The following is a 14255-nucleotide window of genomic DNA, read 5'->3' as shown; positions in this document are numbered from 1 at the left end:
TGCCTTTTTGTTCCCACTGAGACTAACCAGATGGCTCCTTTTTAATTTTCCAGAAACAAATCAATGGCAGTTCCATGTGTAATGTGTTGCATTTATCCTGCAAATCCCACTGAATTAGCTCACACAGCATGCAATATGCTGTATAAAATTTAGGTTTGGTTACTCTGCGTTTAAAGCTCAGAATCATACCACCCATTCGACACTTTTCTTGGCTTTGGGAAAGCTTATCCTACATATGTAGATTATCAAGTCAGTCCGCCACATTACAATTCCTCCCTATCTCACTGTGGGCTAAATACTCATCCCTTCAACGAAAGGGATGAGCTCGCATCAGTCTCTCAGCACTGAATCACACTCCCTCCTCTGTCTACCTCCTCCACTGAAAACATCCTTTCTCTCTCCAACGCTCTCAGTGTTCTGGGCTCAAGCACTTTATCACTGTAAGCTTGCAAAAACATGTTCAAGCATTTCGACTTGCACTCGTATGGAATTTCAATCTTGTTGTTGGACATTCTGGGCAGTTCTGCCTTCATGTTGCCATAATGGAAACTCATAGATACCTAAAGTGAGAATAAGAAGCTTTTATCATAATGAATAGCACGTGTGCTAATAGAATTCTATTAAATACAACAATCTTGAGAAACGATTCATGCTTACTGTAGACGTCCAGGTTGTTGAGCCTTTCATTCTGGATTCCTTTGAATCTCCTCACTGTATACATGAATCGAAAAACACACTATATAAGGCAGAAACAGACTGTGTACAATTTTAATGACCTTGAAAGTCAATATTTGGTATGACCACCTTTATGCAGGGCCAGATGGATCTCTCTGATTCTCTCTCAGATCTTTTCTTCTTGTTACGAACATGGCTATCAGAATTTTTTAAAGATGCCCTGCACACCATCCTGAGCAGTACCACATTTTGTGTTGTCTTTGGCGTTTGTCATAGAAATGTGAACAGATTGTATTTTTGCAACAGGTTGCTGGCAACAAATAAAGACTAAAATAGGATCTTTGCTAAAACTGGTTCATCACTTGAGTTAGGTTCTTGAATGATTCATAGGTCTGTGTCAAGTGTTTTAACAAACACAAAACATTAATCTGAAAATGGACAGATAAGACTAGATGAAAATGCAGCCAATGCCCAAAGGACCAAGCCTTGAGAGCTAGACCAGTGTAAAAATTATGAGAAAGTCTGACTCCCTGGAAACAAAATGTCATGGTCACTGTGTCTACCCGGCTGACTCAGTGAGGCTACATGTGTTTTTGTTTTGATTCTGCTCTCGCTCTCTTTCTCTCCTGTCTCCTACCTGCCTGGGCGGAGCTTCTCGGTACCATTGTATTGACTCATGTTAGTGTAACCCTGGCTAAAGCAATCTCTTGTGTTTCTCAGTAAGTAAATAACTAGTAACTAAATCCACAGTTGTAATTATTCCATCTGTCTGTATATAGATTTCCCCAAAAACTGTTCCTGAGTTTTCCTGGATGCCTGAGCGTGAGTGTGAGCCGAGGAGTGTAACCAGTTTGCGTGGAGTGTATCGGAGTACAGGAGTGGAGCCTGTGCAGCCAAAGGATCGAGGAGCAAGTGTAGAGTTTGTTTTTTCTCCCACCTGCTCTGGATCCCTGGAGACCCGACCTTTCCCCCACTTTGTATATAGTTCACCTGCTTTGTAAATAAAGAGTGTTTTGCCTGATTTTTGAGTCTGTTTCAAAATATTTAAATGCAATTTCCTAATTCTTTGTGGAAGTAAAAAAAAAAAAAAAATCAGACACTGGACCTGTCGCTCCAGATATCTTTTTATTTCATATAGATAACAAGATATTTGCCTTTGACAACAAAGAAATCATGTTAATCAAAGGTTACACAGGACAGTAAGTGCGTGCCAAGCTGGGTAGTTTGCAGTATTTTGCTCCAGTTTTCAGTGATGGACTAAGCTGGATTGGTATTGAGTGAGGCTGGTGAGTAACAGGACTTGCAGAACATCAGCTTATATATTTTAGAGTCCAGTAACTAAGTCCACAAACAATAAACCTGAACAGAACTAGGAGCACTGGACAGCTGATAACAGCCGCTATACAAACAAATGCACTGGGAGTAGAAACTGCTGCATTCATTTTTCCCTGCTGCTCTGCTTCACTGGAACTTAGAGCAGGAAACTCTCACTTGGTACTCTAATGAGGCACAATGGTACCAAGACTCCAGGTTCAAACCCCACAGATGTCATTAATTTTTGAATGTAGACTTTTAATGACAGAATCCTTTATTACTTTTTACAGCATATCCGGCTGTTTGATTTCAGAAAGAGAGTGGACACAAAGCCGGTCTGCAGGAGGTAGGAATCACCCGGATTTTTGAAAAGACAATTCCTTGGACAGAACCGCGAGGATGTGGCAGCTCGACCACAGAGTTAAGAGGCCAATATTAATAAAATCATGTTAATTAAATAGTGGGAACAATTTGCTAAATGGCCCCATTGTCTCGATGGTGTTCACATTAATGCTCTTGTTTCAGCTACGACCCACACATCCATTAAACTCCTCTGTCGTTTGAATTATGAATGGTCAGGAAATTACTGAATTTATATTGGGCTCAGAGGAAATGAAATACCTCTGTGGTGTTGGACTGTATTTGTGTGTCTTACTATTGGGTGTTTGAAGAGGCTCAGAATGTGATTTTAATCAAATTAAATGATATAAATTCCTACTACCCTACCCTTTTCTTAGTACTACTGCTACTATTTAAACATGCCTACGAATGAACAAAAACAACTAATCTCATAGACAGAACAGGATAACACTTTGCCAGAAAATGAAACACTGGCTACAAGTCACCACCAAGCAATCATAAAAAGTATCAGTCAAGAGCCAAGGGACAGGCAGTCACTTTGAGTATCATGATTCTCAGGGCAGGGTACAGTCTACCACAAATGAGATGCTAATGAGCTTGAAGATTCCAGTCATCTGCATATCAACTGGAGATTGGAAACGAGTGGGTGGACAAATGTTTTTAATGGTCTGAACACTGCTGGGTGGTCAACAAATGAAATGTACCTTAGAAACATGCCAATTAGGGATCTGGATGCACAAATGTCTGTCTGGTTAACGAGAAAAACAAAAAAACAAAAACAAAAACCTCCCTTTGAGCTCTGAAAACCAAAATGCCTTGATGGTGATTGAGCTGATGATGGCCATTTGGAGCTGATAGACTAATAATAATTCAAATAACCACTCTTTGCAACTGTGATGAGCAGGAGACTGCACAACATGGCCAACCCTGAGGCAGGCTACAAAAGCATAACACGATCTTAACGCTCTCTCCTGTCAGCCAAGGACATGAATGTGAGGCTCGTGATGATGTTGCCCTGGTGCACAACAAGCCCTTAGCACCAATTAATCATGGTGTGGATGCCACAGTCCATCTGAATATTGTTGCTAACCATGTGCACTACTTTATGTTTGCTAAATTCTAATGGCTACTCCCAGCAAGAAAAAGTCTCCCCAGTTGGTATGGAAACTGGCAGCATGACTGCCAAATCTGCCAAATCTGCAGAAATGATGTGTTGCTGTCATGGCAGTGTGGAGCAGCGTCTAAAAGGGATTCTTCCAAAATCTTGTGGAATCCATAAACCAAGAACTGGGGCTATATTCAGAGCAAAAGGACTCATTATTAGCATGGTGTTTCTAATAAGATGTTCAGTGAGCTGTACATGATATAGATGTGTAGATGCATTTATTTATAAAAATTATAGCGCTGTATCTAGAAGAGTCAAAATCCAGTCATGCAAGATCATAACATCTTATTACAACGTTTCATTGAAGTGACCATTTACCATTTCTATCCCAACCCAAGCCCCCAGTTCAACACCTGCCATTGGTATCTCATTTAAGAAATCATGAAACTGCTATAAAAGATCCTTACTTACTTTCTTACTGCATTTAAAGCTGGATGACATCAAGTGTCTTTTAAAGCAATAAAGCACAAAAGACAAAAAAAGGTTTAAAGAGGTTTTTCTATCTTTCCTAGTAGCCACAGAAAGCGCTTGTACTGTAAGAGGATTTCTGAAAAGGCGATTTGTTGACTCACTAAGAGGTCATTGGTCATCCTTAAATCCTTCTGATGTAACACTACTTTTTATTTTTCACCCAAACTGCCTCTTTGTACTCATGACAGAGTAACAGTGAAACATGTTTCATTCACTGGAACAAGGAGAACACTTCAACTCAGTTGAGGCAAAGTTTTGTTTCAGCTAATACTGTAACTGAAGTGAGTTCCTGCTTGGACACTTAAGTTCTCATTGTCTGTAACTGAATTTATCTTTAGCAAACATTTTTCATTTCTGTGAAACCTAAAAATTTTTTATTACCCAATAATTACCCAGTATTCAAAGAAAAATAACAATGCAAAAGCCTAGCCTATACTCTAGTGCAGACACAGACACAGACACTACAGATGAGTATTTATTCCTGTAGTCGGCCATCTGGGGTGCATGTGTGGTTCATTCACTGCAATATAAATTCTCTGCAGACAAGTCCGCACGGTCACAAAAACAGACACATATATCTTTCCATTTGAATTTATCATTACTCCTACTCGAGTGGAACCTAGTGGACTCGCAGGGACACAAAATATAAATAAAATATATTCAGACTAAACTGAAATAACGCCACTTATGGATGGGTTCTGTAGAAAATAGGAAAATGTGTTAGTCCAAAGCAGTGTCCCTGTCTTTCCAAAAGAATACGTTATGAACCTGAATAGATGAGTGTGTTTATTTAGACAAATATGCACCAGGTCTTGTTATCAGGATCATCTTATTGAAAAGACGAGGATGAATCTGGTAGAAAGAATTATGGCGTGTTTAAAGTCACAATTTCTAAGTTCTGCCTCAAGTCAGACTTCCAACTTGGAAAGTCAAACCAGCTGCAGTACACGTAAACATCAGTAAAACTATAAAACTTGTATTCAGTACTGCCACTGCTGTATATTTGTGACTGGCTAAATAAGCCATACACAGAGCAATGACCAGGCTCTACCCATGAATGTGCTGCAGCTGTGTCTTTATGTGCAAAAAACAAGCACTGTGCTGTATTGCTAGAGTTGCATGAATGGCTCTAGGTTGCTAAGGAGCAAAACAAATCCTGTTTTCTTTGTTATTCTGATTTTACTACTGGAACTTGATAGACTCAGAAGTGATGTCACTCCCAGCACCAATGTCTGACTTTTGGGGCAAATGGACCACTGGTATGAGGTCCTAAACTTGAGATGACTCGGCTAATGCTGGATCAGGTTTTCATACCAACTTTGCTGATTTGCTGTCTTTTTCCTCTGTCTTGCTGAATCTAGCTTTGTAAAGTATTTTTTAAGCCTGCCTGTTTTTGAATATCCATATAATGACATTTGGACACTCAGTGAATACTACTGCAGCTGTCTAGTGATGGTTACAGGCACCCAACCACACTGAACTACATGCTGCAGGCTTCAGCAATTTGAAGCTTAGACTAACAATTAGGCAATGCACTCAGCAAAAGTCACAAATAACAATTAAACAACAGCATATTTTTTAATTTTAATCACAATAAAACTGAAAAAAAAAAATAGAGAAAGTTCATATGCAGACAGCACTACACTAACTTGTGTACCTGAACAAACTTTAACCCTTTTGGCAGACTGAAAAATTTCCACATACCTATAAAAATGAAACAAACCTGGACTGTGGAATGTGGGTCACAGTAGGCTCGGGGTTGAATTGGCAAACCTCCTTCTGATGTCTGTGACAGTGATCCAAGCTGGCGTGTGCTTCTTTGCAGAGCCCAAACTCTGTTCCTGTCTGAACCAATAAGGATCAGTTCCTCAGTGAATCTGTTTAGCTGCAGGTCAGTGTAACAAGGTGGAGGCTGACCAAGTCCATTTTTTTAAAGGATGGACTGAGATCAAGTTGACAAGTGTCCAGCCTGCCAACCCAGTCACACCAGCTCTGGGTCAGTGTGTTTGGACCAGAACTCTAGTTCAGGTCCAAAATAGTTCTTCCCTTTGGGAAGTGTGTTTTGATATGGTGCTCAAATCATGGCAACATATAGTTCCTGTAGTTTTCATAACTGAAATATTACAAAAACAAAACAAAACCAACCAACCAACCAACCAAAACATTTTCTCTGATTCCTCTAGTCATATCTGTGTGATGGTATTTTATATAAGTGATTATCCATCTATCCATTCGCTTCAGCTTATTCTTTTTCAGGGTCATCAGGGGGCTGGAGCCTATCCCAGCTGTCTTAGGGTGAGAGGCAGGTTATAAGTAATCAATATTAAAAAACTTTTTTGTATAAATGGTGAGAGCCCTGACACTAGCTCTTGAACGATTATTAGGCTGATTTTGCATTTCAACAGCCACATTCTAAGTTTTATAAAACTTAGTATGTGGTAGTACTACACAATACACTGGGTTTACCCAGAGTGTAAACATGCAGCTAAGTCCATAAATAGTTGTACAATGACACTTTCATTTTCTTTTCTTTTCTTTTCTTTTCTTTTCTTTGCTTTTAGCTCTACATCCACAAAGAACATCACTACCAGAGCAAACAATTACAAAGTAACTGAAGTGCAGAATTCCAGGGTTAATTAAAGGATTTTAACATGTGCTTTATATTTGGATGCTCAAAAGTAATTGGAAAATTGACTGACAAGGAGTTGCAATGCTTATTTCATTACAAATTAAGCAGATTAAAGATTTGGAGTTGATTCCAAATGTTGAACTTGAATTTGGTAGCTGTTCACTCGAACTCTCAATCAATATATTGAGATATTGATCCAAGTGAAGGAGGCCATTATTAGGCTGAAAAATCATAATAAATCTCTTCAAGAGATAGCAAAAACATCGAAATGGCCAATCAATAATCAGGTATCTTCTTAAAAAGAAGGAATGTACTGGCCAGCTCACCAACACCAAAAGGCCTGAATGAAAGAAAGAAAAAACAACTTCATAACATCTAACCTAGTCAGGAACGTATGCAAAGATGTAGGTATATGACTTCTTGAATGGAAACACTGAGACGTTAGAGCAAGGTGCAAACCACTGGTTACACCTAAGAACAAGATGGCCAGATTAGACTTTGCCAGAAAACATCAGTCCAAAGATTTTTTTGAGCTCTGCACTGGCTCTTGTATATAAAACCAAAAATAACCAAAGAAAAGAAAAGTAAGGAGAGTATGAAACATACCACCATCTGTTATGTTCCACCTGGTGGAGGCAGTGTTATGCTATGGGCCTGTATTGCTGTCAGTGGAGTCACTTCACTGGTGTTTATTGATGACGTGACTGCTGATAGAAGTAGCAGGAAGAATTGTGAGGTTTACATGGCTGTACTCTCTGCTCAAATTCAGGATTTGCAAATGGATAATGACGCAGAGCATACTGCAAAAGCTACACAGGAGTTTATCAAGAAATTGGATACACTTCAGTGGTCACGTTAATCACCTGATCTCAACACAATGGAGCATGCTTTTCAGCTATTATATACAAAACGGAAGACAGAGAGACTCACAAGCAAACAGCAACTGAAGGCAGCTGCAGTAAAGGCCTGGCAGATCATCCCTTGGGAGGAAACACAACATTTGGTGATTTGGTGACTGCAAAATATTTTCATCTAAGTATTAAAATAAAGTCTTATATTTAAAACGATATTAGTTCCTCCAATTAGCTTTGAGCCTCTGTAACTAGGGGCTTGTGTATGAAAATGGCTGTTATTTCTTAATTAATAAAATGTTTTGGTAAAACTCCTTGAATTAAAGCTCAAAGTCTACACTTCAATCACATCTTCAGTGTTTCATTTAAAATCCACAGTGCTGACGTACAGACTCACAAGTGTAACCATTAGGTCACTGTACCAGAGTCTATATTACCCCTATGCAGCAAGTAAGTCTGCCATGTGTCAAGAATGTGTTAAACAACTAGTTTCAGTGACTTTAACTTTAAACCCAAGTGACCTGTTGCCTGTTGGATCCTGAATATAAAAAATTAATTGTTTGAAAAAAAGTTTAACATATCCTGAATTGTTAGTTTTTTACCTTTTATATATATACATTTATTAAATATTCATGTTGCTATAGAATTTTTGCTAAACATAATATGGACTGCTGGACACACGATCAATAACTGCGGTAAATGTCAACCAAAAAACTACAGCTGCAAATTATAACACCAGAACAATGAGTCAAAAGACACAACAAAGCCCTGTGGATGGATCTGAGGAGACCAGCAATGCTGTCACTGTAACTCAAACTGTGTTGCTTATATGCTTTGAACTACCAAAAACTAAATCCAGCCCACATCAGATATGGAGTGAGAAATCTCAAAGACAGAGTTCTCTGAACCTTACAGGGTTAAAAAATGAGGCAAAGAACCAAAAACTGCAGTTCCTTAAATGGCGACTTGAGAATCAGTTCAGGCAGAGCATTTTCATTCCCGACGCGTAACACATCGACAGTTTGTCATGTCCTGAGGCGTCCCATGGGAACGCGAAAAGTAACCTTCCGCGACCCTATGACACGCGCCCGATTGTGGATGGAATGGAACAGACTGACGCTCCTGACGGTAACACATATTCCAGCCGTGTATTCCGGACCTAAACCTAACCTTAATCCTAACTCTAGCCATAACCTTATCCCTAACCTTAACCACAACCTTAATCATGTTAAATAGTGTTTTCCAAAGCGATTAATGATGAGAAAGTAAAATAAATGTACATGTGTAGATTCAGTCCAAACGGTTCTCATCGTTCCTCCTGTTTCCAAACGCGTAACATAGGAATGTGTGGGTGGCCAAAAACGTAACATACCGACGATTTGTCACATAGCGTAATATGCTATGCTTTGGGAGTGAGAACGTCTTGGTTCAGTGAGTCCGTCCCTACAGATATGTTAAAATATCAAACTTTGCCGCAGAAACAGATAAAAACCCAGTTTTTAACAGTTCTTGTCTTTATGGCTAGTTTCTGTCTTTGTTATTGTTTGAATGAACACCTAATTTAAGGCATAATTGAGAACTACACATGATACACATTGGTCCTGATCAGCATCTGTACAGTTTAACATTGGCAGTGTTTTACAAGAGAAAATTAGCATTTCATTTTAAAGTGAATTGCACATCTTCTAAATCATGCTAGCTAGCTGTTGCTAATGTTAGCACTACCCCTTTCCCCAAATTTGATTATGTTCAGTTTAAAAAGAAAAAATTTAGGATGAAATCAGTCAAAATGGCACCAACTAAAAGCTATCTCCTCAAAGTTATACTTTGTCGATATCTGTTTTACCCAATAAGATATTTATCTCATGTCTGTTTTTCAGTTTGTTTGTTTTATTGGCTTCAAAATTTCATTGCCAACCACATTAAAACCTGCTGAAAATGTTGCCATAATGCAGAGTCAGTTTGCTTTCAGTCTTCGATTGAATCGAGTCAAGTTGGAAATTATAGAATTATATGTTGGATGGGATTTTGGTTGAACCGATTTATTGCAAGTTTGTTCGGCTAATTTTGTCTCAGGATGGTGGTGAAAGACAGGAGCCCTCTTGTTGGTAGAGTAGTATTCCCAGAATATTTTAATATATTCATTATTTATTGATTTTCATTCATTTAAGGAAATGTCAGTATTTGGTGTCCCTATATCAATACATACACGTGACTCTGTGCCGTACTGATTTTTTTCCCCCACCCCAAAATGGCAGACCACAAATCTATGGATAACATACTTTTAGCTACATCCATCATTTATTTACAAAAGCCATGTCAATAACAACTATATATCATCATGGTGTATTTTGGAAATGTGTTCTTCTTGAAGTAAACCACCCCTGTAACAGGTCATCAAGTGTTTTTTTTCTGCAACAACAGCAACACAATGGGTTTTGTGTGTATTTTAGTCTAAGAAGAAATTTTTACAGGTTCATATAGATTTTAAAGGTGAATGGCAGACATAGTTTAATCTGCACAACATTGTTAAACAACATTAAGATAAATTCACAAGTACGACTGGCATGTTTCAAAGACAATATGCCCCACAGTACAAGACAGATGCTAAAAGAATGGTCATGATGCATTGAAAATGCATGCACAATACCCAACAGCCGCCACTGCCTCTAACAGATCATCACATCAGGTGTGAATATTTCTCTCGGCCCAATGTAAAAAACCCACCCACATTTCTATCTTTGTGATCTTTGCTGTAACAATTTCCTGCGGTAACACTGAAATTTCCATATGAACTCTTAATATTAAAAAAACAGACACCACTTATAGTCGAGACATAATTGAAATTCTGCCCACAAAAGGATTGCATTTTCTGCTTTAGACCAAACACCCAAACCCCACAGTGCATAACTACTTCACAAGAATCACTGTGCAGTACTCACATCAAATGGATTTTTTCATGATGTACTGAAACAAGACAGTGAAAAAAAAAAAAACTTGGGTTCACGCTGTACAGAAATGTGCAAAAGGTTCTTTTTCTTGCTATGCCATGTGAGTGGCGTCTGTGAGGGGCTGTCCCACTGTCCTACTTCCATTTTTAAGAATGCCCTCGGAAGTGACATGACCCAAGTTAACTGCTGCAATTTTGGTGCAGCTAGTGTCAGAGTCTTCATTCTGAGGCTCTAAGAAAACCACCTTCTTCCCATTTGACCGCTGCTGTGTTGTCTCCACTTCTCTGGGGTCTGAACACAGGATGATGGCTCGTCCGCCGCAGCCTCTTGAGTCCCCGCCGCGGCCATCCCGACACCGACAGGGGGTGAGGTAGAGGTAGAGGAGCACCAATATGATGCTGACCACGCAAGAAGCCAGGGTGGTAAATGCAGTGTTGAAATTTTCTGCACTACTGCGATGCGCTGAACCACTGGTGGAGGTAATGCTTAAATTTCCAACTACCACTGTGACCTCCAGAGAGTGGCTGGGGTTGTAGTTATGTCCGCGGGGTATGACACACCCATATGTTCCAGAATCTTCCGTCAGCGGTTCTCGAACTTCAAGGGTGCCATTGGGAAGAACTGCGAGGTGGGCACTTAGATCGCTGTTTGAGGAATTCAGTACCGTTGTAGGGGTGACCCAAAACACCACAAGCCCCTCCTGAGCGGGCAAAGTCAACCCTGGGCATGGCACTCTTAACCACTGACCAGGCTCTACTTGGTAGATCTGTGTCTCAAGGGGCATATCTGACATTTCATGCTCCTTACAATGAACTCCTGACTCTGCTCCTTTTTTACATGGGTAGTCACCTCTGAAATCCAGTAGAGGGGGATACTGTTTCCACATCCAATACTCCAGCAAGGCAAGCAACGCACAGTCACAGACTAAAGGGTTTTCCTGCAAATAAATTCCTCTTTGGCGAGTGAGGGACAGGAGACTTTGGACAGGCACCTTAGTTAGTCTGTTATATGACAAGTCTAGAAATGTCAGATTTAGAGGTCCCTCGGGTTCTTCATAAATGACTAGGGGGAAGATTGACAGCCTGTTTATAGAGAGGTAGAGCCTCTGTAGGTTGCGGAGGTCCCTGAAGGCGCCTGGATCGATCTGAATAATCTGGTTGTCAAACAGCAGCAACTCCTTCAGTTCTTTCAACCCAGTGAAGATGGATGAGTTCAGCACTGTCAGCTGGTTGGATGAGAGGTCCAAGTGGAGGAGACGTGGTGTCACATTGAAGGCGTTCACGTCAATGCTTCTTATGAAATTTTTGCCGAGAATCAGCGTAACGAGCCGTTGCAGTGGTTGGGAAATCCAGCCCACACGCAGGGCAGTGAGTCTGTTGTGGCTAAGGTCCAACCGTGTGGCATAACCTGGTAGATCAAAGGGCACCACAGACAGATTGCATCCGCTGCAGGAAATTATATCACTGGCACAAAGGCAGGAAGGTGGGCAAGCGGCCATAGAGGGAGGGAAGCCAAGACACAGCAGGAGCAGCACTCCTGCAGCAGAGGGATTACAGCAACCCCTGACATCGGTCTTGCCTAAAAGCTCCAAGGCAATGGAATGCATCCTGGTTTTTCCTCAGGATGGACCTCAGGTTACCGTCTCATTAGGTGTACACATGTCAGGTTTATAATCCTCAGATAGTCTACAGCTTGAAGAGACAAAACAAGAAAAGTAAAAGAGAAAGACAATGGAAATTAATGCATTATACTACTTGAGAATAAAAATACACATAGTAGATGATGATGTCAGAATAAAGTTTTTTCTATTTAAAGTTTTTTCAAAAGGCACCGAGATGACAAGAGGAACACACAGTAAGACTGTTTAAGGAAATGGTTAAAACAGGTAAAGGCATGACATGCATGCAACTCTAAAAATAAATTACAATCCACATTTGAATACAACAATGATTGCTGCTGGCATCACCCGTACATGACAACTGGTGGTAAAGACTGGAACAAGTGTAACCTGATATGTGCACAGCAGTAACACTCCTCCCCTATTCCCCACCAATACAAATACAGTCTGCTTACTTCACTGCTCACAAGACCACATCTTTTGTAATAATACATTTGTTTACAGGTTAGTATCACAGTGTACACATAAAGAAAACAGCTTAATATATGTATTTTTCCAGTTGTTACTTTCTGCTTGGCCACTCAATTTTAACAAATGCATCAATAAATCTATGTGGACATTTTCATCCATTCAGAAAAAAGGTATCACACCAGATACTATAAACACCAAGAATGTGTCAGAATTATTATTAATTATTATGTTAATCCCATATTCCGCAAGAGTTATTGAATAATTTGGATACACAACTCTTCAAATCACCAGAAGCAGCTGTTTTCCCTGATAAATTTCTCTCATAATGGTAATTTAAAGAAATGAGCAGTAAAGCAAGAGCGGATTAATACCAGAGAGGCACGGGAGAAAAAATAAATGAAGTCAATTCAGAGAGGAGACAGTTAGCCAAGTAATCACTTAACAACTGACAGAAATTAATGTGATAATCAACAAACATTTCAATAATTTCTTATGCTGCAGTGCCAATCATTCTGTGTTTACAGCCTCTTGTGCCACCTTCTGCAAACCTAACTTCAATTTAAAAACCCAGACATGTTTAAACTCAGAAATAAACAAGTGAAGCAAATAATCCCGTTCACTCGTATTTTTGCATTTATTATTTGTTACAGAAATGTATTTAGCTGCTTTTGATAAACGTTTAAATGCAAATCCATAATCCATTCTTACAAATACATATTCTACACATGATTTTCTTCTACTTAAACAAAAACCTGACTGTTAATTACAAATTTTAAAGAAATACTACAAAAACCACATTAAATGCAGAGAAAACCTGAAAAAGATAGTTTAAAAATATAGAAACGTGTCTGTGGGTCTACATTATTGTCATAACTACTTATTCATCTACAATGCTCGCCTTAGTTAATCAGTTATTTGTCCTTCCTGCTCTTTCCCCCACACACGGCTCAGCAGAGCAATACCAACCAGCTTTTTTTCGACTTTGAAGGAACCAAAACGCAGACGCACAGCATAAACTCAGCTCACCTTTACATCCACACCGCTGCCCGTTCAAATCATCGTGCCGTTATCCAGACGCGCTCTTTGGGGGCGACCGGGTCCTGTTTCACGAGTCTTGCAAAAGCAACTTGGAGCTTTTCGCTGCAAAGCGCATCGTTTTCAACCCTCTGAACAATCCACGGAGAGGCGCCGGAGCAGAATCGTTCACCTGAAGCTCGGGTTACATGTCACCGTGGGAGGGGTCGTCCTGCGAGTAAACACGAAACACAAAGCAGCAACCAATACAGCGACGATGGGAGAGTGGATGATGCCAAGAGGAGGAGACGGGGCACCCTGGAAAAGGAAGAGAAGGAGAGGGAGAAGGTGCGGCAGAGGCAGAGAGGACAGCATCAGCACCACACACGCTGCAAATCCAGTGTTTTATAGCCTAATTGGTCAGAAAGTGAGTGCACCTTAAAAAAAGCCAATCATAACAACATAATAATAATAACAATAAAAGTAGACGAGTCTTTTAGATTTTATTGTTTCAGTGAAAAGGCGATCAGACGGTTATCAAAGTATTTCCAGGATTTTCCATTAATATGCTGTTTTCCCGTTTATCCATTTGCAATAATATTTTAAACATGGCTCAAATTACATGTGTATTGTGAAAAGAGTGACAAACGTTAGCCCAATATTTGGGTTTTTATAGAAACTGGAAAGTAATATTAGAAAGCGCCTTGAGGCGACTGTTGTTGTGATTCGGCGCTAT

The 14255-nt window shown here is 39.8% G+C and overlaps 1 protein-coding gene across 2 annotated transcripts; it reads right to left on the bottom strand.

Moving 5' to 3' along the window:
* Positions 1–9634: 9634 nt before the first annotated feature.
* LOC116330925 (amphoterin-induced protein 2) lies at positions 9635–13898 on the bottom strand. 2 transcript variants are annotated; one of them, XM_039600762.1, is made up of 2 exons: positions 13532–13898; positions 9635–12107 (listed from the first exon to the last, which is right to left on the bottom strand). In XM_039600762.1, exon 2 carries the CDS (start codon positions 12020–12022, stop codon positions 10508–10510), a length of 1515 nt encoding a protein of 504 aa, XP_039456696.1. In that variant the 5' UTR covers positions 12023–12107; positions 13532–13898; the 3' UTR covers positions 9635–10507. The 2 variants fall into 2 exon arrangements, with proteins under 2 accessions (XP_039456696.1, XP_031609249.1); XM_031753389.2 differs by having other exon boundaries at positions 9635–12101.
* Between the last annotated feature and the right edge of the window lie 357 nt (positions 13899–14255).

This window comes from Oreochromis aureus, linkage group 17, assembly GCF_013358895.1.
Source record: "Oreochromis aureus strain Israel breed Guangdong linkage group 17, ZZ_aureus, whole genome shotgun sequence".
Lineage (NCBI taxonomy): Eukaryota > Metazoa > Chordata > Actinopteri > Cichliformes > Cichlidae > Oreochromis > Oreochromis aureus.
The sequence above is the reverse complement of the archived record's forward strand: the minus strand, read 5'-3'. Positions and strand labels throughout refer to the sequence as shown.